General features: G+C 49.5%; 1 protein-coding gene across 1 annotated transcript in view; it reads right to left on the bottom strand.

Annotated features, from left to right (window-relative positions):
- Positions 1-2,364: 2,364 nt before the first annotated feature.
- CTNNBL1 (catenin beta like 1) overlaps positions 2,365-26,366 on the bottom strand; it is a 173,524-nt gene continuing 149,522 nt past the window's right edge. Inside the window, exons 14-16 of the mRNA XM_081097760.1 lie at positions 13,605-13,742; positions 13,292-13,364; positions 2,365-2,548 (exon numbers count right to left, since the gene is read on the bottom strand). Coding sequence (XP_080953886.1) covers positions 2,460-2,548; positions 13,292-13,364; positions 13,605-13,742 — 300 coding nt within the window. The 3' untranslated portion in view covers positions 2,365-2,459. The remainder of the gene's footprint in view (positions 2,549-13,291; positions 13,365-13,604; positions 13,743-26,366) is intronic.

Below are 26,366 nucleotides of genomic sequence, written 5' to 3'. Positions count from 1 at the left end.
CCAAGAATGGCCGACACAGAAGTCAAGTTCAGAACCACAAGGTGAGGGTGGCCTTGACTGGAGGCAGACAGTGTCTTGGTGGGCGCCAGGGGTGAGCTACACCCTGCAGCCTGTAGGTTAGCAATGAGGATCCTTACCTTGGTCTTAAAAGCTCCTCTTTGCCGTGAGTGTGGGGTTATTAAAGTTAGAAAGCAGAGGTTGAAGACTTCCCCACATCCTTTCTCCTTGGTCCCCCGGAACTGGAATCTCTTCTGAATCCTAAGGGATTATACCTCAGGTTCCCCTCAAGCCCTCCTGCCACAAAACCAGTGGAAAGGGGGACCACTTCCTCAACTGCAAAGTGAGGTGTGAGTTCCAACTTCCTCTTAGCAGAGGGACTTTTTGGTCAAACAAAATCTTAGCAGGCACCTGATATATGAAGCAGGGCAAGATGGAGCCATGCAGGCAGAGTGGCCGGAGCCCCACCTGCCTCTCGTCCAGGCGGCTCTGACGCACTAGGGAGCAGGAAGCTGGTGGAGCAGCTGGACACAGCTCTGGACGGACAGTCAGGTGCCCGCAGTTGCCTCCAGGGACAGGGGGGCCTAGGGGGTAGGGCCTGAGGGGAGACTCCTCACTGTGTAACTTTTGTTAAATTCTGAACTTCGGTACCAGGTAGAAGCATTACCTGGTTAAAAACAAATAAATTTAAAAAGAAAATAAAGCTCAAGGACTGATGATTTCTAAAGTACCAACCTTAGTTCAAAAAGTCCACGATTCTATAGGTTACCTCTAGACATGCCTTATTCTGCGTGAATTCATTAACCACTATCCACAGTGAACAGACTGAGGCGCACGGCAGCCAGTGCCCTGTGATCGTCTTCCGGACGGGGCAGCTAGTGGGGGGAGCGGGGGTTAGGGGGGTGGGAGGGAGGGCTGTGGAGTCAGACAGACTTCGCTCGCTCTGCACGTAGGTTCTGCCGTTTATCGGCATAGGGCCTTGCACAAGCTCCTTACCCTCTGAGACCTCAGTCTCGGCTTCAGTAAATTGGGGATAATAATGCAAGCAGGGCTGTTATGCAGGTTAGAAAGGATAGATGGAAAGCAAGTAGCACATAGCAGGTGTTCAATACATAGTAGCTATTACAGTTACAAGAAAGTGAAATAAAAAAAAATAACTAAATCCAAAATGTGACTGTATGGCAATTCTGATTCTGTAATGGGCCTGCAACGCACTCCCGCCACCTCCTGCTGGAACGCATACCTCGAGGCTGACAGGCGCACTGTCCATCTTCCCGCCAGGCTCAACACGGGCACCAGGAGAGCAAGGTCTGTCAGACTCACTGTTCCATCACCAGCCCCATGCTGGGCACGATGCTGGTGCCACCTCATTCAGACTGCTCTCAGGTGGCTGCCTGGGGCCCTGTCCCTCGGGTTCACGGAGAAGCGAGAGCTGTGGTATCAGCCATGGGCACAGCGCAGGCTGTGTGGCGTCCCTCACAGCCTATTTGCTGACCCTGGGCCAAATATTTCATTTTAATGAAATGCAGCTTTTCTTGCACCTCCTCAGGATTAAAGCATCCTAAAGGGCTGTGGACTTGTGTGAAGAAGACCGACTCCCTCATAACCCGTCAAATGGGTGAAATCCCAATTCTTTTGAAGCCACAGGTGTGAAAGGGAAGGACAAAGTAATCACCATTTATAATGCACCTACTGTGTGCTCATCAATGCCTGGCATGCTTAGAGGAGGATCTCACCCTCACAAGCATCGGTGGGTATTACTGCCCCCAAGCTGCAGATGAAGGAAGCAGACTCAGGAAGATAACGTCACAAACTGCTGCAGCTGGTAAATGGCGCAGCTGGGATTTGGAACCACGGCCTGTCTACTCTAAATCGTGGCTCTTATCCTGATGCAGGGAGCCACCTAGGAGCTTAAAACAATACGCCTGGGCCACCCTGAGATTCTGATTTCATCATTTGGGGCGGGACCCAACACTGATGTATTTTTAGTCCCCGCCTCCCGGAGTGATGCTGATGTGTGGTTGGCCGCGGTCCGGTTGGAGGCTGCGCTCTCTGGCCAGCCTCACGTGCCGCAAAAGCCTCCCCGGGGGCCTCCGCATGAGACCTGGTCCTCACGTGACACATCCAGGCTGTCAGGGCAAAGCCCCAGGGAGGTCACTCGTCCATGCCTCCCTCTTCCTCCCCTTCCCAGTTACAGCCGCACCATAGACAACCACCAGGGTGGCCACCCTGACCTGAGCCTCAGGGGCCTCACTGGCAGAGAGAGGCCAACCACCCACCTCCTCAGCGTGTCCGTGGCAGCCGCTGTGGAAGTGCGGGTGGACGTTAGAGGGTACTGCTTCGCTACAAAGAATGCCAGCCCAGGAATAAAAAACCACTAGTTTAATTTGTCGGAAAGTCACATTGAGCCGAGTAAAAACTGGGAGGAAGGCCCAGACAGTGTCCATGCACCAGGGCGGGCTCTAGAAGTTGTCCAGCAGGCCCAGGATGCGCTTCTGCTCGCTCTCCCGGAACTCTGGGCTCCGGCCATCCCCGATGTTCTCCGCGTACTCTGGGGAGACAAGCACAGGTGCAGGTTAGGTGTGAATTTGCCGCGTGGGGTCCATCCTGCTGGGTCACTCCACTCCTTTCCGGAGCCCCAGCTCCCGCGGAGGTGCACGCTGTTCTAAAGCCTCCAACAGCCCCCAAGGTGGCAGCTGTGCCAAATGCCTCGGTCTTGCATCCTCGGAGAAAAGGGCCACACCCTGTCCTCTCAGCGCACATGCAGTGCTGCTGCGGCAGGCACTGTTCAGGCCAGTGGTTCTCAGAGGGGGACCTGACTGGCAGCATCAGCATCACACAGGAACTTGTCAGAAATGCAAGTTGGGGCCCAACCTAGACCTCCTTATTAGGAAACTCGGAGGATGGCCAGTATTCTGTCTGAAGGAGGCTTTGGGAAATGCTGGTGCAGCGCAAGTCTGAGGGTGGCTGTCAGAGGCCTCACGGAGGCGGGGAGAAGGCCCGAAGGCACTGTGTGAGGGGACATCTGGGAGCGAGTAGCCGAGGGACAACCAGTGCAGGGGCTCTGACGGGGAGCGTGCTCGGTCCGTCTGATGAGGGTGAGCAAGGAGGTCAGGGGAGGAGCCGGACACAGATCCTGTGGGGCCTGTAGCCACTGTAAGGGCTTCTCTACAGGCCTGCCTTCTGGGTCACCCTCTCCTGTCGTCTCTCCCACTAGGCTGGTGCTTCCTGAAGGTGGGGGCTCTGCTCCCTTTTAGCTAAATTCCCAGCAGAGCCTGGCTGAGAGCCAACTGTGGGTCTGGTGTGGCGAGGAAACAGAGCAGCTGATTAGGAGGACTGCTTTCATAGCTGCCCTGCTCCCCATTCCAGCAGAGATGAGCTAGAACAATAGAGCCCGCTCTTTAAGAGGCTTTTGCATAATAAAACATCTGCAGATCCCAATCAGACAAAGACCTGGGAGAGCAGAGGGAGCGTGCACCCCTCCTCCTCCCCCTCCCCTCCTGCCCCCACCGGGTGGGGAAACAATCTTGCTCCTGCCACTTCTCCATTTCCCTCCTTCCTCTTTATTACTTTGGACATATGCTGGAAAACGGGGTTTGGGATTCAGGCATGTGCCAGCTGTGTGTCTCCCCCCGGAAATCATTCTCTTCTGTTGGGCCCATCCATCACCTCTAACAGCAAATGGTTGTGATGCCTTCTATTCAGGCCCCTTAAGGAGAGGGCGGGTGATGGGGAGCAGGAACTGGGCTGCCAGAGCAGGCTACCGGGCTGTGTGAGTGGTATCTCTTACTCACATGTGAGTGATCTAACTGCTGCCCCAGGAGAAAGAGAAATGACCATTACAGCATTTAATGCCCCCAGAGGCATGATCTGGAAGCAAGAGGCTTAATGGACTGAGCTAACACTTTGCTCTCCTAATGTACTCGCAGACCCGGAGGGAGGGAAGCGGAGAAACAGTCTTATCCTTTGGGGCAGTGATTTACCAAGTGAAGCCAGCTTCCCTGGAGGGGCCTAATCTCTTTCCAGGGGTGCACACAGTAGAGGCAGCCCAAGTGTGCAACCCCAGCTGAACCACCTCTGCCGAGGCTTTGGGAAAGCAGGAGCCGCTTCTGCACACAGAGTTCCTCCCCAAGCCCCCTGGGGTAAGTCTCCCGCTCCACCTGCCCTGGGAGGGAGTAACAAGAGTCAGACCACCTGTCCTGTGGAAGGGGCTGTGGAGGGAGGCAGTGCGGTGAGGAAGGGGGCTGTGGAGGGAGGCAGTGCGGTGAGGAAGGGGGCTGTGGAGGGAGGCAGTGAGGTGTGAAGGGGGGCTGTGGAGGGAGGCAGTGCGGTGTGAAGGGGGCTGTGGAGGGAGGCAGTGAGGTGAGGAAGGGGGGCTGTGGAGGGAGGCAGTGCAGTGAGGAAGAGGGCTGTGGAGGGAGGCAGTGAGGTGTGAAGGGGGGCTGTGGAGGGAGGCAGTGAGGTGAGGAAGGGGGGCCGTGGAGGGAGGCAGTGCGGTGAGGATGGGGCTGTGGAGGGAGGCAGTGAGGTGTGAAGGGGGGCTGTGGAGGGAGGCAGTGCGGTGAGGAAGGGGGGCTGTGGAGGGAGGCAGTGCGGTGAGGAAGGGGGGCTGTGGAGGGAGGCAGTGCAGTGAGGAAGGGGGGCTGTGGAGGGAGGCAGTGCGGTGAGAAAGGGGGGCTGTGGAGGGAGGCAGTGCAGTGAGGAAGGGGGGCTGTGGAGGGAGGCAGTGCGGTGAGGATGGGGCTGTGGAGGGAGGCAGTGCAGTGAGGAAGGGGGGCTGTGGAGGGAGGCAGTGCAGTGAGGAAGGGGGCCTGTGGAGGGAGGCAGTGAGGTGAGGAAGGGGGCTGTGGAGGGAGGCAGTGCAGTGAGGAAGGGGAGCTGTGGAGGGAGGCAGTGCAGTGAGGAAGGGGGCTGTGGAGGGAGGCAGTGAGGTGTGAAGGGGGCTGTGGAGGGAGGCAGTGAGGTGTGAAGGGGGGCTGTGGAGGGAGGCAGTGAGGTGAGGAAGGGGGGCTGTGGAGGGAGGCAGTGCGGTGAGGAAGGGGGGCTGTGGAGGGAGGCAGTGCAGTGAGGAAGGGGGCTGTGGAGGGAGGCAGTGCGGTGAGGAAGGGGGCTGTGGAGGGAGGCAGTGCAGTGAGGAAGGGGGGCTGTGGAGGGAGGCAGTGCAGTGAGGAAGGGGGGCTGTGGAGGGAGGCAGTGCGGTGAGGAAGGGGAGCTGTGGAGGGAGGCAGTGCGGTGAGGAAGGGGGGCTGTGGAGGGAGGCAGTGCGGTGAGGAAGGGGGGCTGTGGAGGGAGGCAGTGCGGTGAGGAAGGGGAGCTGTGGAGGGAGTCAGTGCGGTGAGGAAGGGGGCTGTGGAGGGAGGCAGTGAGGTGAGGAAGGGGGGCTGTGGAGGGAGGCAGTGAGGTGAGGAAGGGGGGCTGTGGAGGGAGGCAGTGCGGTGAGGAAGGGGGGCTGTGGAGGGAGGCAGTGCGGTGAGGAAGGGGGCTGTGGAGGGAGGCAGTGCGGTGAGGAAGGGGGCTGTGGAGGGAGGCAGTGCAGTGAGGAAGGGGGGCTGTGGAGGGAGGCAGTGCAGTGAGGAAGGGGGCTGTGGAGGGAGGCAGTGCAGTGAGGAAGGGGGCTGTGGAGGGAGGCAGTGAGGTGAGGAAGGGGGCTGTGGAGGGAGGCAGTGAGGTGAGGAAGGGGGGCTGTGGAGGGAGGCAGTGCAGTGAGGAAGGGGGCTGTGGAGGGAGGCAGTGAGGTGAGGAAGGGGGCTGTGGAGGGAGGCAGTGAGGTGAGGAAGGGGGGCTGTGGAGGGAGGCAGTGCGGTGAGAAAGGGGGGCTGTGGAGGGAGGCAGTGCGGTGAGGAAGGGGGGCTGTGGAGGGAGGCAGTGCAGTGAGGAAGGGGGGCTGTGGAGGGAGGCAGTGCGGTGAGGATGGGGCTGTGGAGGGAGGCAGTGCAGTGAGGAAGGGGGGCTGTGGAGGGAGGCAGTGCAGTGAGGAAGGGGGCCTGTGGAGGGAGGCAGTGAGGTGAGGAAGGGGGCTGTGGAGGGAGGCAGTGCAGTGAGGAAGGGGGGCTGTGGAGGGAGGCAGTGCAGTGAGGAAGGGGGCCTGTGGAGGGAGGCAGTGCAGTGAGGAAGGGGGGCTGTGGAGGGAGGCAGTGCGGTGAGGAAGGGGGCTGTGGAGGGAGGCAGTGATGTGAGGAAGGGGGGCTGTGGAGGGAGGCAGTGAGGTGAGGAAGGGGGGCTGTGGAGGGAGGCAGTGATGTGAGGAAGGGGGCTGTGGAGGGAGGCAGTGAGGTGAGGAAGGGGGCTGTGGAGGGAGGCAGTGAGGTGAGGAAGGGGGCTGTGGAGGGAGGTAGTGCGGTGAGGAAGGGGGCTGTGGAGGGAGGCAGTGATGTGAGGAAGGGGGCTGTGGAGGGAGGCAGTGAGGTGAGGAAGGGGGCTGTGGAGGGAGGCAGTGCGGTGAGGAAGGGGGCTGTGGAGGGAGGCAGTGAGGTGAGGAAGGGGACTGTGGAGGGAGGCAGTGCAGTGAGGAAGGGGGGCTGTGGAGGGAGGCAGTGCAGTGAGGAAGGGGGCTGTGGAGGGAGGCAGTGCAGTGAGGAAGGGGGCTGTGGAGGGAGGCAGTGAGGTGAGGAAAGGGGACTGTGGAGGGAGGCAGTGCAGTGAGGAAGGGGGGCTGTGGAGGGAGGCAGTGCAGTGAGGAAGGGGGCTGTGGAGGGAGGCAATGCAGTGTGAAGGGGGGCTGTGGAGGGAGGCAGTGAGGTGTGAAGGGGGGCTGTGGAGGGAGGCAGTGAGGTGAGGAAGGGTGCTGTGGAGGGAGGCAGTGAGGTGAGGAAGGGGGGCTGTGGAGGGAGGCAGTGCAGTGAGGAAGGGGGCTGTGGAGGGAGGCATTGAACACTGGGCTGTGCCAGGCATTTGTAGATGCTGTCTAATTTAATCTTTGCAGTAATCCCACAAGGCAAAAATGCCATCTCTGTTTACAGACGAGGAAACTGAGACTTACTGGCGCTAAAGCAATGTGCTCACGTCTAGAATGGTAGAGGAGTTGAAATTCAAACCCCAGAACATGTGTGAATAGTAAAGAGGCACGTGAAAGCCATCAGGGGTGAAGCTGGTCCCCCACCCCTGGCAGAGCTCTCAGAAATGTATGGCACCCTCCCCCTGTGTTGCTCCAATGCCCCTGGCAGCTGGCATCAACTGTGCACCTCACCTGCCCCTCACCCTCCACTCCTTACCCCTCCTCATTCTTTGTTTCCAGAGGAGAATCCTATTTGGAGCAAATTTTGGTGGTACCAGCTACCTCTGGTTATTATAGCTGCTGCAGCAGTTTATAAATATTGAACAGATTCCTCCCAGAGGTCTTACAAAAGAGTTCTCTTTGGTGTGTGTATGTGAGGGTGAGCGTGAGTGTGAGTGTGAGTATGAGTGTTTAAGAGAGGAAGAGAGAGCACAGGAAAAAAAGAGATAGAAGGGAGAACCACAGGGCGTGGGGGTGGGGGAAGAGTGAGAGAGGACTGGGGAGAGAAGGGAGAGAGAGGAAGAGGATGAGTCGAGGACATATCAACTTCCTCCTGTTTCCCAGCATTTTCAAATAATAAAGGCTTTGATGGAGCTGAAAAGCAGGAAGCAGTGCTGAACACATAAACATGAGAGCAAACTTCAGACAGCAGGCTTACCACTCAGACATGGAATATAAGCTGCTCTGTTTATGTTGAGAGGGAGAGGGAGGGGCGCCACGGCTGGTGGGTGGGGAAGAACTGTCTTCCAGGGCACAGACTGGGACCTGCGGTCAGGAGCCTGGTTCAGATCCCTGTCCTTAAACTGAAATGCTCACCCTTTAAAAAAATGCAGGAGGAAGGGGGGCTGGGGAGAGGAATGCCAATATTTCCACACTGAAAAGCCTTGAAGACATAGAAATAATAACAAAATAGAAACTGGGGAGGGAAAGTCCTTCAGATCCAACAGATTCCTAACGACCATGATGAACTGGGAAAGTCGAATGCACACCACTAACGTACCCCAAGTTACAGAGCGCATCTCACTCTACAGACCACTGGGCTGCTCAGATGCCAACCACAGTAAAGGCAACTGATGCCATCAAGCACTTACTATGCGCCAGCCATCATGCAAGCACTTCACACACAGCAAGTACCTCATCTAAATTCTCACAGCAACCTCTCAGGCAAGTACCCCCATCTTATAGGCGAGGGACCAGGGCTTAGAGAGGGTAACACACAGGCCATGGCAGTCATAATCTGTACAAATCACAAGCATATCAACATATGCCGCCAAAAGATAAATTCTATCAGCTTCTGCAACTTTAAGATCACAGAGAAAAAAGCTCAGGTTACCAACAGCCCCAAATCAATATGGAAATACTTGTTTATGAGCTTCTAAGAGATTTCAAGCCATAAAGAACACAAGCAAATCAAAGGGCCAGCAGCCAATTTCTGAAAGCATTTTGAAGTCTTCGGCTCAGTCTTTCTGTCACCAGTGGAAGTCTGGAGCCAGTAATCCTCCAAGCTTTCCTCTGCAAAACAGCCCTGCACCTACACATCCTCTCCACAACGTTCACCCGTGACTAAACTCATTGAAGAGAAGGTAGGTAACTCTTGGCACAAGGATTTATACTAACAAGTATGCCCAGGTTGCAGGCCCTGCTCCATGTCCAAGGAGATGACCACTCAGTTTCTGCATCTGCTGCGAGCAGCCCCACCTGACTCAGTCCGTGGCTTCACAGAGACCGCGCACAGGGTGGCTGCGAGGGGCTGGGGAGGAGGGACTAGGGAGTGCGCGTCTAACGGGCACAGATGAAAGTGGGTCCTGGGGGTAGATGGTGGTGATGGCTGCAATGGTTAAAATGGTAAGTGTGGTGTATATTTTACCACAATTTAAAAAAGAAAAAGAGAGTGCCTCCTCTGTGTAGCACTCCAGCTCCTTTTCCTCCTGCAGAATCAACTGCCTCCTGATTCCACTCCACACAGCAGCACTGGCTTCATTCTGCTGCGTGTTGTGATTACTTCACCTCCGATGGGACTGGATCTCCCTGGGACAGGGCCTCCTAAGTCTCATTCGTGTGTTAGATGCCCACCTGGCAGCCTGGGATGCCAAGTGGGCGCTCTGTAAAGGTAAACGCCCCAACTTTTTGTTCTCAAAGGCTGTAGGAGTTTACCAGCCAGTTGACAGAGCGTTCCTTCCTGCCAGATGGAACAGCGACTGCGTACAGCTCTGCATCTGGACCCCGTTCCAACATGAAGAGTGACTTGGGCAATGTCCCGCCTCCCCTAGCCTCTGCGAGTCTCGGTTTCCTTCTCTGTAAATGGAGAGTGTGACCTGTTTCTTAGGGTTGTTGTGAGAACCAGAGAATGTGCCACATGGAAAGCCGCACAGAGGGTGTGCTCGGCAGTGACCCCTCTCCCCACTCTCCCGGCTGTGGTATGATTTCTGGAACAAGCACAAGAGCCTGGAGCTCTGTGAGCACGCACCCTGCAAGCACAAACTGGGTCCCTTCTCTGAGCCAGCCGCAGGCCAGGCACCAGGAGAAAAAAGGCACCTCCTGTGGAGCCCTCAGTCTGATCCGCGTCCTCTAGCGAAGACCCCCTCGTCCCTACACGGGCACCACAGGTCCTCAGGCCCAGAGTGGCTACCAGTCCCGGGGAGGCTGGGCTTAGGAAACACCGAGCAAGCAGTCGGCATAAAGGAGGACTTCACTGAGCCATCAATTATTCCCGGTTCCCTTAGCACCCCCTACAGATAAGGAGGGAGGAAATCTTGAGAAAGGGGACCCAAATATATATAACAGGAAAAGGCCCCTGCTGGGCTTGCCTCATCAGCGTTTTCCTGAGACCTCAAGGGATACATCAGCTGTCATCCTGCCAGCAAAACTTAGGAAATATATAGGCCATAAAATCAAAGAAAGAGGCTTGCATCTAATTAGTATGTAAAAAAAAAAAAAGAAGCAACCCAAACTGAAAACAAAATTAAAATCAAAGAGGACAGACTGATGCGCTGGTTTTCTTTATGAGGCTCTGTGCTTTTTGATGGAATGAAGGGTGGAGGAAGGAGGGGGAGGGAGTGAAGGCTTTCTAAGAGGGGGCTGGAGTGCAGCACCGGCGCCAACCCCGGCAGCCTCACCCCTGCTTCCACCTCCTCCCGGCCCAGGTGCTCCCGCTCAGAGGCTGCACAGATCCACCACCAGGCACTGCAGAGTTGTCCCTGAGGCCGGGGTGAGCCAGGGCAGGGGCATGCCAGCAGAAGGGAGAACCCTTGCCTTAACCTTCCATCTGGAGAGAACTTTTTCTTGAGTGGTCACTGTCCTGGGAGGGCCTCTTTGACTGTGCAATGGCATCCAATTCCCTGGCTTTACATATCACCTCCACACTAATGACTTCAAATTGCCCAAACTAGCATCTGTCTTGAGCCCCAATGAGAATGTGTACTGTCTGCTGTAGTCACTACCTGTGCCCCCAAAATCACTGTGGACCCAACAGAACTCAAGAGCCTTGCCCAGCAACACTCCCAACCCACCCAATGCTGCAGCCCCTGCTGGTATGGCCAGAGTCCTTACGAAGGCCACTGATGTCCTGTCCTGCCTCGAGGAACCTTTCACCAGGGATCCATGGCCTGGCCTGTGCCTGCATTACCGCCTCCTTCCCAACCCTGAGCACACTGTTCATGACTTCCACACAGCACTTACCACGTCACAATTCGAGTATCTTTCCCCACTAGACTGTGAACGCCTCAAGGACAGGGTTCCTGCTCATCCTTCTCTGTATCTCTAGGACTGGATATAGTGCCGGGCACCAGCAATGATGGCTGAGCAGTTGTGGGAACGTGTATGTCATTCAGCTTGAGTTATGGTTGGTCGCTTCTACATCTAGATCCCCTAGGAGACGATGAACTCCGTGAGGGCAGGTGCTGAGTGATACCTTAGTACCCCAGTCCGTAGCACTGCTCGCCCTGAGAAGCCTCAGTCAACATTTGCCAATTTAAATTCACAAAAGGTAGGGTTTATTCAACGATGTTTGAAATATTCGCTGGGTTCCCATTATGTGCCTGGCATTGCCCTGGGTGCTGAGGAAACGTGAACAAGCCAACGCCCCTACATTGTGTAGCTTACATTTTAAATGTATGACACACAAAATGAGTAAACAAAGACATAAATAAAAACAATCACTGACTGTGATAAGGGCTAGAAAGGAAGCAAACTGGGTGCTATGATGGGAAATGGCACATGGAGAGAAGCGGATGGATTCGAGATGGAGGCTAGAGGCAGAACAGGCAGCGTGACGGTGGCTTAGCTGTGAAGGGCGATGGAGAGAACACTGAGGGTCTGGACCGAGGAGGGGCAAGAAGGTAACAGGAGAGAGGAACAGGAGCGGGGGACGAACATGGCTTCTGTGCAGGCCACTCTCCCGGTCACTTGCACAGACCCGCTGTCAATCAATATCTATTCAGCCTCCAGGATGTGCCGGCCCTTTAAAAGGCACTGGGGGAATAAACCATGACCTGAACGAGGCAAAGGCTGGCTCACAACTGAAAATTCTGGGTAACCTGAGGTATACTGTTATATGTGTTAGGATTTCAGAAAGAAAAACATCCACCCACTACAAGTCAGCACCCATTAAAGACCCATTCTTGCTCAGATCATTGTTGTGATTACAGGGATGGAGGTGCAGGGAGAAGCCTAAACACGAGAGAGTAGAGCTGCGAGTAATAAAAAGTTCTAATTGAACATGTGGGTGTAAAGAGAAAATGGCATTGAAAGGCTGGAGTTGCAAATCACTGCAGCTACACCCTAGGGAGGAGGTGGCATGACACTCTGAGCAGTTAATTCATGCGAATGTGACACTGAGAACGAGAAGGGCACACCCAGAAAGCCTCCATGGAAGGTAAGATACTGGGCTAGGTTCATGAAGGGGTTCCGCCTTTCCTCTTTCTCTGAGGGAGAAAACGAAAGACTCCCAATGCCTCATCTTCTCCATCTGCAAAATGGGCACATCCATTCACCATTCCCACCTGCGTGGGATGGCTGCACAGAGCACGTGATTTCCAATCCCCATGCCTCCACTCACACTGTTCCTACCTTCCAGGACTTGCCCCAGCCTCTAAGACCCAGCTCAATGCTACTACTCTCACAAGGCTTCCCATGGGATTTTAGCCATGCCTCACTTATAATAATGATGATGATAATTATCACAATAGTTCATATTACTCATTACAGCTAATGTTTACTGAAGACTTATTAAGTGTCAGATGTTTTCCATATATCATCTCATTTAATCCTCTCACCCATTTTATGAGGTCACAGAGCAACTGGGTAAGTTGCCCGAGGCAACACAGTAAGTAGCAGAGCCAGTATTCAGTTCTAGGAGCCAGATCCCAAGGTTCTTAACTTCTCATCACATTTCATCTCCCACCTGTAATGGGAATTATAAGCTACTTACAGGCAAACCCTTTGAGTACATCTAGCCTAGTCCCTCATCTTAGAAATGGGCAGAACAAAGGCCAGAGAGAGAAAATGGTTTGCCTGCTTTTACTCAATCCATCATGACTCCTGAACTCTGGTGTTATCGGTACTATAAAGTCCAACTCGGCCTCCACCGCCATGTGTATTAGTCTGTGCTAAGAGGCTGAGGGTGGGATACATCCCAGAGCTCAGGCCAGGCGTCCTGTCTTGTGACTAAGCCGCTGAGTCAGGCCCAGCCAAAGATGCAACAGTGTTTGAGGGCCTCCCTGGGGTAGGTGGGGAAGAAGGAAAACTCGCCCAATGGAGCCCTTTCTGTGTGCCGGGCACTAGGCTGGACGCTGTCATGTAGTATTTTCTGAACCTTTGCAACATTTATTCTGGACCACGCTCACAGCTGGGGAAGGCACAGCTGAGACTGGAAGGTAAGGGCACCACCTCAAATTCACTTCCTTCTGTCCTGCGTAATTCCAAGTATTTCTTGTTACTTTCTGGTGTTATCCCCCTGCCCCAAGAAAGCAATTTCCTTCTACTACATGCAGTTTGGAAGGAAATTTTTTCTTTCTTGTTTTATCTTTCTTACAAAACAAACAAGCAAATGTTTCCAATCTCTAGTGCTTCTTGTTTGCTACGTGTTTTTTAAATTCTGGAACTGGAGGGTCAGAGGCAGAGAATAACTAGGTTAGTCCATGGTATTCTGACAACGCTGGCCTGGACACACAGTGAACTGGACAACACACTAAGGTTGCCGGGCAGAGAACGTTGTGCACCAAATCCCAGGGATATTGACACAGACTCAGAAAGGAAGCACAGAATTCCCCGGAGCCCCAGGCACAGCAATGGCCAACTCACCCTTGATGATGTGCCTGACAATTTTGATGGAGCTTCCTCTCATGTTTAAGATCTGATGAACCCTCTGCCGAATCTAGTAAGGAAGGGGAAGAGTGGGAGAGAAAGAAAAAGTATCATTTGTCCTAGAAGACACCAGAATACACCATATTGAGAGTATTCACCCCACCCCCATCCCTGAAAAGAGTGAAGGCCCACACAGAGTGAAGGAATTCAAGGAGAGTGTGATCCACTTCTTTTTTGAGAGTCTCTAGCTAGGCAGCTGCTGAGGAAGGTGGCAGCGATGGACAGGCCCATCCAGGGGAGCCCCTCCTACCTGGGGGACGTTGGCATTGCAGATCTCCGCCATGATGTAGCAGATGTGCTGGAGGACAAAGAGCCCTGCGTCCAAGCGCCGGAGGTAGAACTCATCTTCGGAGTCATTGTCTATGATTTCCCCTCGCCGGACCATGTCCTGAAAATGAATGAACATTTGGAAACTGAAGCTGGATGGTGAGCAGCCTGGGAAAGAATAGGCTTCTAGTCTCCCCGTAATACACAAAAGAATAGCAACTACAACAACAGTAACAAAAGAAAACAACTCCACCTTGATTTACCTCCGATTATTCTAACACCTTTCTTATGCTCATTGTTAATGGACTAGAGGCCCAGAGAGAAAGGATTAAAGCCCATTTTTTTTCTATATGATGAGTCAAGAACAAAATGATATCATCCACATACTTAACCTAAAAAAAAAAAAAGACACCTACCAACCAACCAAACAAACAAACAAAAAAACAACAACAAGCTGACAGGGACACAAATGTAAGCTACTTATCTGTTTCTACCCATTCTTTCCTCTTTGGTTCTGGCCTCCATAAATAACCTCTACAATATATACTTAACTCCCTTTCTCTTCCAAATTAAGTTAAACATAGAGAAGAGAGGTCCCCTTTCTCCACAACTCTGCCTTGGGACCCTGGTGAAACCAACGGTACAGGCACCCAACTTACATATATGTGCTACTTTGGGCTGACATTGTGTCAGATGCAAATTCTGCCAACCTGTCCATCTCATTCCACAGTCCAACACTCCTTTAGGCTAGAGCCCTAATACTGTAAGTGACGGGAGTCTCTTTCCTAAACCTTTCTTACCCCAGACCTATTAGACTTGCTGTCCCCAAATTGATTCCTCTCTAGATTAAAAAAACACACAAAAAAACAACTTTGAGAAATAATTCATACACCCTATGATTCACCCACTGAAAGTGTACCCTTTAATGGCTACGAGTATATTCAGAGTTGTGCAACCATCATCACAGTCATCATTGGACATTTTATCACCCCTTCCTTCCCGTTAGAGCCCCCTTATGTAGTGGAGTATGACCACCTCTGCTGAGAGAGCTCTTCTCCCCATCTCAGGGCCTTTACTGCCTCCCAGGGATTCTGGGCTCTCTCTCAAGCCAACACTGTTTTTAAATAACCTCTACCTCAAAGCCTTTCCTGATTATTTAGGGCCAAGAACTCCTCCTTCCTGTAATTCCTGAGAGCACCCTCGACAAGCCACTTCACATGACCTCTTCTTGTGCATCATATTCACACTGGTTTCAGCATCACCAACTTCCTGCTTCTATAACTCCCTTTAGTAAGGGAGACGGTGAGCTCTGTGAAAGTAGGTACTGAATTCTGTCTTTGTATCCCAGCTCAGTAAACACCCACGCTGTGAATGAAAGGAAGGACATCCCCGTCTGGGCTGTCAGCTTTCAGAAGGAAGAGCTGGGTGAGGGGCACCTGCACGACTCACAGACCGTCCCAAGACGACAGGTGCTTAATTCAAGCTCCTCATGACAACCACCATTTCTTAATTCTGTCAGGAGTTTTATGGCCATGGTTCCCTCTGACAATTCAGACTCCTGTCACTGACAGAAGCCCTTGGGACTCTGCTTTCCACTCTCCCAAACTCGAAGGACTTACCACGGTGATCATCAATCTCCAACAAGAATCCTTCTAGACTATTTAGACGCAGACAATGCACTTTCTTATTTGCCCAGGGGGCCAGCCTGTAGCAACACAAGGCTACTTTTCATCCTGCTCCTAAAGGCCTCTGTCTATGAGGCAAAAGAGGGCTGAGGACTGGCCAGGCCCTGCACCGGAGGTCACTACCATGAGTTCCGAGCTTCATTTAGGAGCAAATTCCTTGGTCATCTGGTAATAGTGTTAATGTTCACGGAGTGGTCATGACTGCGTCCATGAGCTAGCACTGGACCAGTGTCCAAGGAGTTTAAAAATAGGAGAGCCTCTTTAGTTTCTCATTTACTCATAATCATAATGTCCTGCTCAGACTCCTATGTGGTCAGCGGCTGGGCGCACAGGAAGGAAAATTACTCCTGACTTCCACTCATGCAAAAAGCATTTGGTGCTAACAATTTACATTTCTATAATGCTGTAGAGTTTAAGTGTTATTATATACATGGTCCTTACTACCAAATTTAAAGAGAGCAGGGAAGGGTTTATTAATCCCATTGTACAAATCAGAAGACACACAGAGGGCAAGTTGCTCGTAAGTACATAATTAATTACCAGATACCAGAATATGAACACTCTGGGGACAGGAATCCTGTCTGGTTTATCTCTGAGGGAGACATGGATAACATGAAGCAAGTGTTCAGATCGAGGTCTTGCTTAGTGCCTGGTAGGCAAGGACACCTTTCTAATCATTGAGATAAGGCAGAAAAAGAAGAAAAATGGAGATAAGGAGATGTCCTGGTCTTAATCACCAAGCAGCTGAATGTCTGTCTGGGGAGAAACACAGGAAATGACCAAAAAGTAAAGGGATACATACAGTGCACCCACAAGTTACAAATAATTACAAGTGGGTGATGATCAGGGTTGGTTAAGAGGTCAAGGTATCTGGGAAGAAGTGACTTGTGGGTAAGGTTTCAAGGCGCCTGGTGGGCAGACAGCCAAATGAATGCCTTAAGAATGAAGGCCTCTCTGAGGCCTTGTGCAAAATGCCTTATGCTGTACATAATTTCTGCTCACCAGTCCCCCACTCATACACACAGCACACACAGGCCTGCCCTCTGTTTTTTGGCCTCCTCACCTTTGTTTGTAATGTTGATATTCTCCCCCCAATCTCTACCATAATATAAGCCTAAAATGTGATATTCCTTATAAAACTTTTCCGGAGATCTTTGAAATATTTTCAAAGAGTTTCAACTAAATGTGATTTCCAATCCTTAAAACTCCCAAGCCTCGGATTGGTACCTCTGTTATGGCAGCTCCCAGGGCCTCCCTTGTGACAGCTGTCACACGTGCGCCTCTTTCCTGTGCTGGCTCCCTGGAAACATGAGTTGTGTTTCACTCACACCTGTGCTCTAGAAAGCACCTTGCATGGCACTTTTTACACAGTGGCCTCTTGGAAAGAGTCTGTTAAGCAGGGCTGACAGCAGAAGCTCAGCACTATTTAATGAGCTGTGCTGCTGACTCGTGTGGATGGGGGGAAGGGGAAGGGTCAGGAAACTGTGAGGGACATGCCTCTGACGGCTCGCTGGTGGGCGGCTGAAATGCTGGCCAGAGAAGTGAGACATGATGGGAGCAGACTACACTGTGTAGGAGAAATGTCATGAACAAGAACATGCAACCTGTATGACGGTGTAAAGCACTGAGAAGCAGGCAGGGGCCACAGTAGCGATCTATGTGAGAAGTAGATCAGATGGGGAAGTGGGGAGGGGAGGGGAGGGGAGGGGAGGGGAGGGGAGGGGAAGGGAGGGGAGGGGAGAGAGAAGAAGTCGACAGGAAGGAAGTGGAAGGGAGGAGAAATGAAATCCTTAGAGGTGTGCAAACACGGGAACTTGGAGTGGAACACATTCATTCACCTACCTGAGAAAGATATCCTGAACACCTAACTATGGCCCAGGTACTATATGATGGACTGGGGGCAGCAAAGATAAATAAACAGTTCACCTAATCAAGGAGATTATAGTCTAATGAGATTAACAAATATGAACAAATGGTTTTTTAAAAAAATGAAATAATGGCTCTTACAAAGGTCTTCTCAAACTGTGTGCCATGGGAATCCACAAGAAGGACAGACTGAGTCTGTCTGGGGAAGTCAGGAGAGTTCAAGAGACATGTAACATTTGAGCTGCATTCTAAAGGAGTTTAAAAGGTGGAGACAACATTCCAAGCAGCGGGAATAATAGCAGGGATAAAGGCAAAGAAAAGTCAAGTTTGCCAAGGTAGGAGAGAACAATGGAATATCACTATCTCTAAAAGAGAGAAAGAATAGAATAAAGTATATATATTTTGCTTATCAGATCCTAGCTAGCAACAGGTCATATTATTTTGCATTTATTACTACACACCAGGCATGGTATGAGGCAGCCTGACTAATAACCATTGCTCCCACTGCCAGGAGGAGCAGCTCGTGTTTACTGAGGGCTTATCAAGTGTCAGGCTAGTGCGCAGTGCTTCTCATATATTTACTCCCTTTCTTCTCACACGTATTGGGAGGTAAGGACTATTACCCTCATTGTAGATGAGGAAACTGACTCAAGCAGAGCAACCCTCTCAAGACTAATGGGTGGTGGACCTGGGATTCCAACCTGAGTCTGTGCTCTTTTCACACTACCATGTTTGTGCAGGCACAGACTTCAGAGCTGTCTAGAGAGCAAAGGAAGATGCTAAATAAGAGTGGTAGAAAGGCTTAAGAATGGAGCTCAGTGAAATTAAGTTTTTCCAATTAGGTCAGAAATACCTCGGGTGAGTTTTCCTTTTTCATGCTCTTCCCCACAATCTGATCTCCTTTTAACCAGAGAGCTACATACTGTACTTTCCAGTTTCTCTAAATACTGTCACCGAGACAGGATGGGCTCAAGAGAGCAATGCCAAACCCCATTTTTCCTTTCTTCAGAACTTCAACTCTGACAACGTTCAAGTCGACATTCTACTTTTAGACACAGGGCCACATGATTTGAAAGTGAAATTTTAAAATGTAGATCTGAGATATAACTATAGCTCATCGCCAAGAAAGGCATCACTGAACACGCACAAGATGAAACAGAGATTGGTTTCTAAGACGAAGTTTCTGCCCTGACAGATTCAGAAGCATCATAGAAACCAGCAGACAGAGAAGGTGGCTGCTGTCAGGATAGCACCTTATCTAGCCTGTTACAACTCTGAGCTATGGAATATTTACTGTTGGGTGGAAGTGTGCACTCTGTGTTTAAAGGGAAAGAGCCAAAGAAGCAGGATTATTATGTATCATTCTGATGGAAAATAAGAAAGTTTGGGTACAGTCCTTTTTTTAAAAAGATTTTTAACTAACTTTTAGAGAGAGAGGAAGGGAGAGGGAGAGAAACATCGATGTGAGAAACATCCATTGGCTGCCTCTTGCATGGCCCTTACCTGGGATAGAGCGTGAAACCTGGGAACTGGCCCTGACTGGGACTCGAACCAGCAACCTTTCAGTGTGTGGGATGGAACCCAACCAACTAAGCCACACCAGCCAGGACTGATACAGTTATTTTAGGAACATCTTCTCAAGTTCTGGTTGTTCTAAAAAGAAGTGGGATGGCACGTCACCTTTATTATCCACTCCTGTCTTATTATCTGTGGGAAGGGTCAACGTTTAACTGGAGTAATAAATTTCTGGCCCCTTTTCTGGGTTTCTAATACATTAGATAACCAATTGATCTGGGGATAAGGACTTGACATGGCTCACTGGATATCTGGGTGTGAGAAAGTGGAACTAGACACCTGAAAGAACTCAGGATATCTAAGACTCCAAAATGGCTGTCAGTACAGATCAAATCATGACCATCTAGCCAGGACTGTCTTTGGAGAAATAGTACTGAAGTAATATAAAAGTTCTAGAAACTAAAAAATAAATCATTACAAACTTCTCTACACCCCATTACTTCCCTTATAAAAGGTTCCAGAAGAACTAAAGGATTCCACTCCAGAATACTCTTATGGTTATGCACTAGTAAGGTATAAGTGGGCTTGCTTCACTAGTGGCAGGGAGGAACTCTCCCATACTGCCGTAATTATTGGGATAAACGCTCATAAATGATTCAACCCTGTTTCTGCTCAATTGGCTGAAGTAGTGACAGGCAGCCCGGACCCATTGGCTGTCTGGTTCCATGTCCACTGAACATAAGCCAAGTGGAAGGCTTTGCTGGTTACAGATTACTACAATAATGTAATTTGAACTGAATGCGCAGAAAATTATCAATATGTCCTGCAGACTCTTCTAAACAGGAGTATTTTTCTGTGTTAAATATAGCTAGTTATGCCAGACTCTACATAGTTAAATAGTTTTGATTATGAGGCTAATCATAGAGAAAACAAAAATGAGGGTTAAAAGTAGGAGTTCAAGAATAATGTAGAACACCCAGGAGCTTCTATCTTTCTTAATACCCACAGGTAGGACAGAGCATCAAGCAAATGGGATCAGATCACAGCTCTAATACTAACTTACTAGTGTCCATAGGTCAGTCATTCAATGTTTCTTGGCCTCAGATTCTTTGTTTGGAAATAAGAAGCCTGATCTGGATCAGGACAGAGAAATAGGGTTCACTCCGAAGGTCAACTCTAATCTACGGCAATGGTTTTAGAGTACTACATTGGAAAAGGGTGGTAAAGCTGAGCTGGAGTTCAGTGGGGATGAGCGATGAAATCGATTAGCAATGTCTGCACTGACCGCAGGATGGGGAGTGGTAGTGAGCTTCACCTTTGTCTTCCCTGATCTGATTCTCTTGAAAGTTCCTTTAGCTTTGATAACCTGTGACAAATCCAGGATTGAAGCACTTCCATAACCAAATGAAATGGATTTCTGCGTATATACATTTATATGGATAGACTGAAGCTGTTGACTGACAGGGCTCCCAGATCTTTAGAAGTGCAGCTATGAGAAATGCTTGAGTAGGAGACAAGAACTGTCACCTCAATAGGACATGATGGTCAGCACAATTAGCTCCTCTTTTTGTCAATAAATTAAACTTCCCTGCAAGAAAAAGACAACCTCTGTATCTGCTGTTGTATCACACAGGCGATTTAAAAACAGTGTGGGCATGTAAATCAGGTGCTCTTAAAATGCAAATATGATTAATGGAGAGTAAAGAGAAATTCCAAAATTCCAGTACCTCCTTAGGTGCTGTAAACATGTCTTACTTTAAAATTTCAGAATGAAAATTTATATATACGCTGAATTGTATATGAAATAATACAGAAGAGTTAAGATTTAAAGGAAGTCTTCCACAAATTAATTCACTCAACTCTCACCTTTGAGAAGAGTGAAGGTGACTGTCTTTGTGAAGCAATGACAACTCAACATGCACGTACAGCACTCTCTACTTCCCAGAGCAGCGTGTCTGCATTAACCTGACCTGCCGCGTATGCCCTGTGTTGGGTACGTACAGCAAATATCATTTTCAGATTTCACATAAGGAAAAATTGAGACAGATGTCAAATGACTGTCACTGAGTTTTGGTTAGAGACTTGAGTGGAACACGATTTCTAGTCCAAGACCTTTTTCTATTAGTCCTTTCACTTTGGCAAGAGATGGGCTGCAAAAATGGAATAACACCAATAGCAAAATTTCCTGAATCTTTACTATGTGCCTGGCACTGTGCTAAGTACTTCCACGGACCTCTCATTTTCCCTTAAACCCTAAAAACTATGACTATGTCTCCTTTTCAATTGAGAAACTGAGGCTTTATTAAAGACATGAAACTTCACAAAGCTCATGGTTGAGTAAGTGTCGGGAGATGAGATAAAAACCTACACAACTTTGGCTCTAAGCCTGTGAGCCTATCCACAGTTCAAAGAAGGAAAAAGCCCTTGTTTTATAGACCTTCTTCAGTATTATCTTACCAGCAAATGGATGGGATTTTTTGCTTTATGCCACATCTGGGGACTACTCAAACGAACAGCATTAAACGTAAGGTCATATACCTTCTTAGCCTGTCTTATCCTTATTAAAGCTAAGAAACTTTTTTAAAAAGGGAGGGAAGGGATTGTAGCTAGACCAGCAAATCCCATGTGTAATTTGGAAGAGTTAAAAAAAAAAAGATATTCTGAAAGGTTTTGTTTTGTTCATTCCATAAGAGAGGAGTAGAATAAAAACTTAAATGGTAATTGGGTGAATGGCACATTAAGTAGAACAGATTGCAATTCGCAGTAGCATAAGCCTGTTTGGGGGCTGCTAAAATAAACAGATTCATCTCCAAAGATACACAAGGAGGTGGTATGTGTGGCATCAAGGTGCCATTACTACAGGGTTGTGTGCGCTTTCCCCTCCCCCAGCTACATCCTCACTTTAAATGTTAATCTGTCTTTGGAAGCAGTATCAAATCCCCACCTTTCCACGCTTCTCTCTCTCAGCAGGCAAGTCACAGGCCTCCGAATGAGCATGTGGATGCCATTTCCAATCTGCCCCTGTCAGGCAGCAGAGCTGCCCCTGGCTGATGGAAGGAGACAGTCATAAAAGCAGCTGCTATGAAGCCAATAGGAATCCCTCTCACCTTAATAAGACGGGACATGACTCAGAGCCCCAACAGGGGTCACAGTTACTGTCTGCAGTCATGAGCAGGAATGGTCCCACCATTTAGAAAAGGCCAATTTCTTTTTTTCTTCCAAAGCAAGAGAAAATTTAAACCATGGCAGAGACATGTAAGTAGAGACAAAGGAGGCACAGACACGAGCAAAACAAAATCTCCCTCCAGGAGCTTCTAAAATAGGGCAGACTGTTAGAGAGAAAGCTCCTAGAGACTGCAGGTCATTTTCCACCAGGGCAATCAAGGCTGGAGAAAGAGTAAAAGGGATTTATTTATTGACTTTTTTTTGGAGAACATCGAGCTAACTGACAGAAGCTCTCGTAAGAATCTGAGGATCTCAGGCCAGAGCTTTGTTGCCAAAGGAAAGACTGACTACGTTAGGCTGGCCTCAACACATGACCACGCGCCGGGTTTTTACAAACACCTGCATTAATCTTCAAAATAACCCTCTCAAATAAAGTTATGATGAAAACTTAGCGCACACACAGGATGATACATTTCCAAAAAGAACAGAGTCGTGTGGCAGAGCTGGGATTTACCCCAGGGCTCATGTCCCTTCCATGTTATCATAATGCCTCCACCACAGGTGTGTCTTCAATTTCTAAGTTTACTAAAATGCAAATGAAGAAACAACTACCCAGACTTCTCATACATATAAACCAGCCTTGAAAGAACCAGGGCTTCCATGAGTCTGTAGGGGAGAGACTAGGGACCCACGGAAGAGGACTAAAGGATGAAAACAGCAAAACAGTGCTGAGACCACAGTACAAGGTAAGTGGCAAAGGGGTGACTGGACCCCAGTCCAACCTCCTAACTATAGAAAGGATGACTGTTATTGCGAAGGGGAGAGGCAGGGGCAGGGAGGCAGGAGAGAGAGGGCAAATGGACCTGTGGCAGAATCTGTGGGTGCCTGGAGAGGGAAGCAGGAGGAAAAGCACCATGTCACTCCTCCCCCACCGTCCCTGGCCTCTTCTGGCTGTAAGCTGTGTTCTGGCAAATTCATGGCCTGAGAAGTCTGGGAACCACTGGTTTAAAGAACAGCTGAGAGGAACTCTCAGCAGGATTCTCTTTTTGTAAGCTTGCCCCAGAGCTTCCAGAGTGGTTAGCAGAAGAATCAATGGCAGCCTCACACTTCGATTGTCTGCAGGATCACCTACCCCACACTTTCATTCCTACGCGTTCCCTGTTGTTTGTACAAAGGTCTGAGTTTCAAATGCTAAGGAAATAGTCAAAGTTTGTTTCAGACATTAAGTCCTGTGGATACTATTTCATTACATGGAATCCATCTTTCTCTTTCCAGGATGAAGCTTGGAATAATTTAACTGTGGCAAAATTAGCATGCAATTTGTAAGTCATTATGGTGCAAAGTATGTGGTAAGAACACTTTATTGAATAAACCTGCTGAGAATAATTTTCCCAGGAACTAAAAAAGGGAAAACCCTCTCTCCAAGGCTCTGCTTCCTCTTTTAAAATGCTTGCCTATATAATTATGTCTTACTCCTAACAACCAGAAGCCAGGCATCTCTGAACATTTAACCAATAGAAGCCAGAAGGAACCAAGGAGTCAGGATATTGTCCTTGGTATTTCCTGTTGTTTGGGGATTCAGGTGAAATCTGCTGAGACAAGCATCCTAGATATTTACAGATCACAGAGAACTGCTGCTCACTCATGCCCTTTAAAAGTTCAAGTCATCAATAAAAATTTTTTTTTTCTTAAAAAAATAAAAAGTCCTGGCCAGTGTGGCTCAGTTGGTTGGGCATAATTCCACGCGCCAAAAGGTTGCTGGCTCAATTCCCATCCAGGGACATGCTTGGGGTTGCAGCTTGATCCCATCAGGGGATGTGCAGGAGGCAGGTGATGTTTCTCTCTCACATCGATGATTTTCCCTCTCTCTCCATCTCCCTTCTTCTCTCTAAAAATGAATTTTAAAAAATCTTTAAAAGTTCAGGTCAAATATTATTAACCAGGAACCCCAACAGTATGTCTGTTAGAGGCAGAAACAGAATACTGGGGACTAGCTATTAATTACAAGAAATATTAACCATGCTCTGTTAACCGTGATTATTTTGTTCTGATTAAAGGAAGCACATTGTAACCTGGCTGGGAGTTGTAAGCCCAGGACCTGGGGATAGGGGTGCGACTTTCTATATGAAAATCACAGAAAACCTCCGGAGGTGACAGTTAGGTTGAGACTTGATGGCTGGAGGAAGCACCAGCAGGAGCAGAGTCAGGGCAGAAGGGAGAGCAAATGCAAAGGCTGTAAGGCAGGAACGCAGTAGTGGCAGGAGAAGTAAGAAGTAGGGAGAGCTCAGATCAAGCAAAATCTCGCAGTACTAGGGAAGAAAATGTGAGTATGTGGAGGGGTGGTGGTGCAAGTAGTCCTTATAAAGAAAATGAAAGGTTCTCTGGCCACCCCTCCATGCCAGGCCCTTTCACGTGTGTTATATCTATGTCAGTAATCCCTACATATGTAATTCCTTAAAACACACAGGTTGGGACATATGCCTTAAAATCAAAACACCAGTAAGGAAGAAAACAAGGCTGGGGCAGTTAGGCTATTTGTCCACAGCCGGAGAACCAGACTAAGCCTGGCTCTAAAGGCTGGCCAGACTCCCCTCCGACACCTTCTGCTCCTGGATTTACCTTCGCACTTGCCCCCAAACTTAATTTGCCTTCCCAGTGCCCCTCCTTTGCTCCTGTTTTCTCTTGATTGGAAATGCCCTAACGACTCTACCTTTTAAGAATCAGCTTGAATCTCGCCTCCTCCACAAACTAAGGGTGACTCTACGTGCAGGCAACTTCTCCCTGCTCCCTGGACACCTCTAGCCCTCAGCACCACTCCTGGGGTCCATTCTTCTATTAGCACTTTCACCCTCCTCCCCCGCCAGTCCCAAGCCCAGGGCCTTGCACAAAGCAGGTGCTTAAGAAATATCTGCCAAATGACTGGATTCTCTCCAGTGAATCTTGGTCAACAGCAAGCCATGAACACTTGACTGTACCCATGGAAGTCTGAAGTTTATAGAAAACATGATGGCTCTGGGACACTAAAAATGTCAATACCCGATTCCCATTATCTAAGATTTGTTGTTGCTGTTGTTGACTTGGCAAAGTATGTGAGATATTTATTTATTACTGATCTGACTGTCAAGATCACCAAATACCTGAGAAATAAGCATTCAATTTAAGTCAATAAATAGGTGCCGAGTTCCCAATGGGTATAAGACACCCAAGTTTAATGGAGGTGGGATGGGGTGAGGCGATAGATTGTGTATGACTTAAGAGAGAAGAGTGCATGAAGGAGAGGTGAAAAAGAGGTCGTTTTGTTCTAAGTCACTTTACACCGTGAGGCGGCTTCATCTGCCAGGATGGAGCCCGAGTGCTGGCAGAAAGCACTGCTCACAAATGCATCCCTCGCCCCCACCCGCCCGTCTCTCTGAGCAACACGGAGGTTGCTGAGTGCTAATGGCCTTGGAATGTTTGCCATGCCCAGCAAAATGGCCTTGGCATCCAGGAGACAGATGTTTGTCAGGGAATGGCAGGGGCCTGGTGCCTGTGGCACACACAAGCTCCGTGAGTGCTGGGGAGAGTGGCTGCAGAGATTACTCTCCGTCAGTGCGCATCAATTTCACACCCTCTTCAGTGCTGATAATAGATAATCTTGTGGGAAGCAGGCCAAGTTTCCTAACAGCTACAGGCAAGCTGCAACCTGACGGCCAACAGCTTACCTGGTCTTCCTCAAAAAAAAAAAGCAAAAGCCTATTTCAGTTTCCTTTCAAACGAAGCATGTGATGGTACCAACACTCTAGTTTGCTTGAGCAACTCCTCTGGGAACCTGGCAAGGAGGATGCTCATAGGAAAGGACTGCCTGGCTTACTTAAGGTTACACAAGAATTCTAAAGGAAGCTGGGAAAATCTAGCAACAGCAGCAGCTCTCAGTTACTAAGCAAGGTACTTTATATGCCATACTTAGTATTCATGATAATATCAAACAGGAGATGTTATTTCCATTTTACAGATGAGAAAACCAAAGCTCAGAGAGGTCACCACATTTGTCCCGGGTCTCAGAGCTAGGAAGGGGCAGAGCAGAAATTCACATCCACTCGGCTGCTGCTCCGTCACCGATCAACCGCTCATAGCGCTCTTTATCCATCCCATTTTAAAAAATGGCAGTTACCAAAGAATGTTCACCTGAACCTGAGGGAAAAGAGTAAGCTGGAGGGTATCTTGGAAATTGCCTTTGCTGATACAGTGTTATGGCTATGAAACCGGGGCTACATGCGGCTCGGTGACAAGGCATGGCTAGGCAGTGGATTAGAGGTGGTGGTGCCTGCATTACACGTCTAGGTTTCCTGGCTCCCAGGTGCTCCTCTGCCATCCCTGAAAATCTGCGTCAGCAGATAACATGGGGGAGTCCCCCAGACCTGTTGTTCCAGCTATTTCCTTACAAAAGTCTAGGGAAATTTCAATTCGTTTCTAATTATCATTCAGACAGAAAGGAAGAATGTATTACTCCATCACTTTAATGATCACGAAGTGTC

The sequence above is a fragment of the Myotis nattereri genome (assembly GCF_964212035.1).
Source record: "Myotis nattereri genome assembly, chromosome: 8".
NCBI lineage: Eukaryota > Metazoa > Chordata > Mammalia > Chiroptera > Vespertilionidae > Myotis > Myotis nattereri.
The sequence above is the reverse complement of the archived record's forward strand: the minus strand, read 5'-3'. Positions and strand labels throughout refer to the sequence as shown.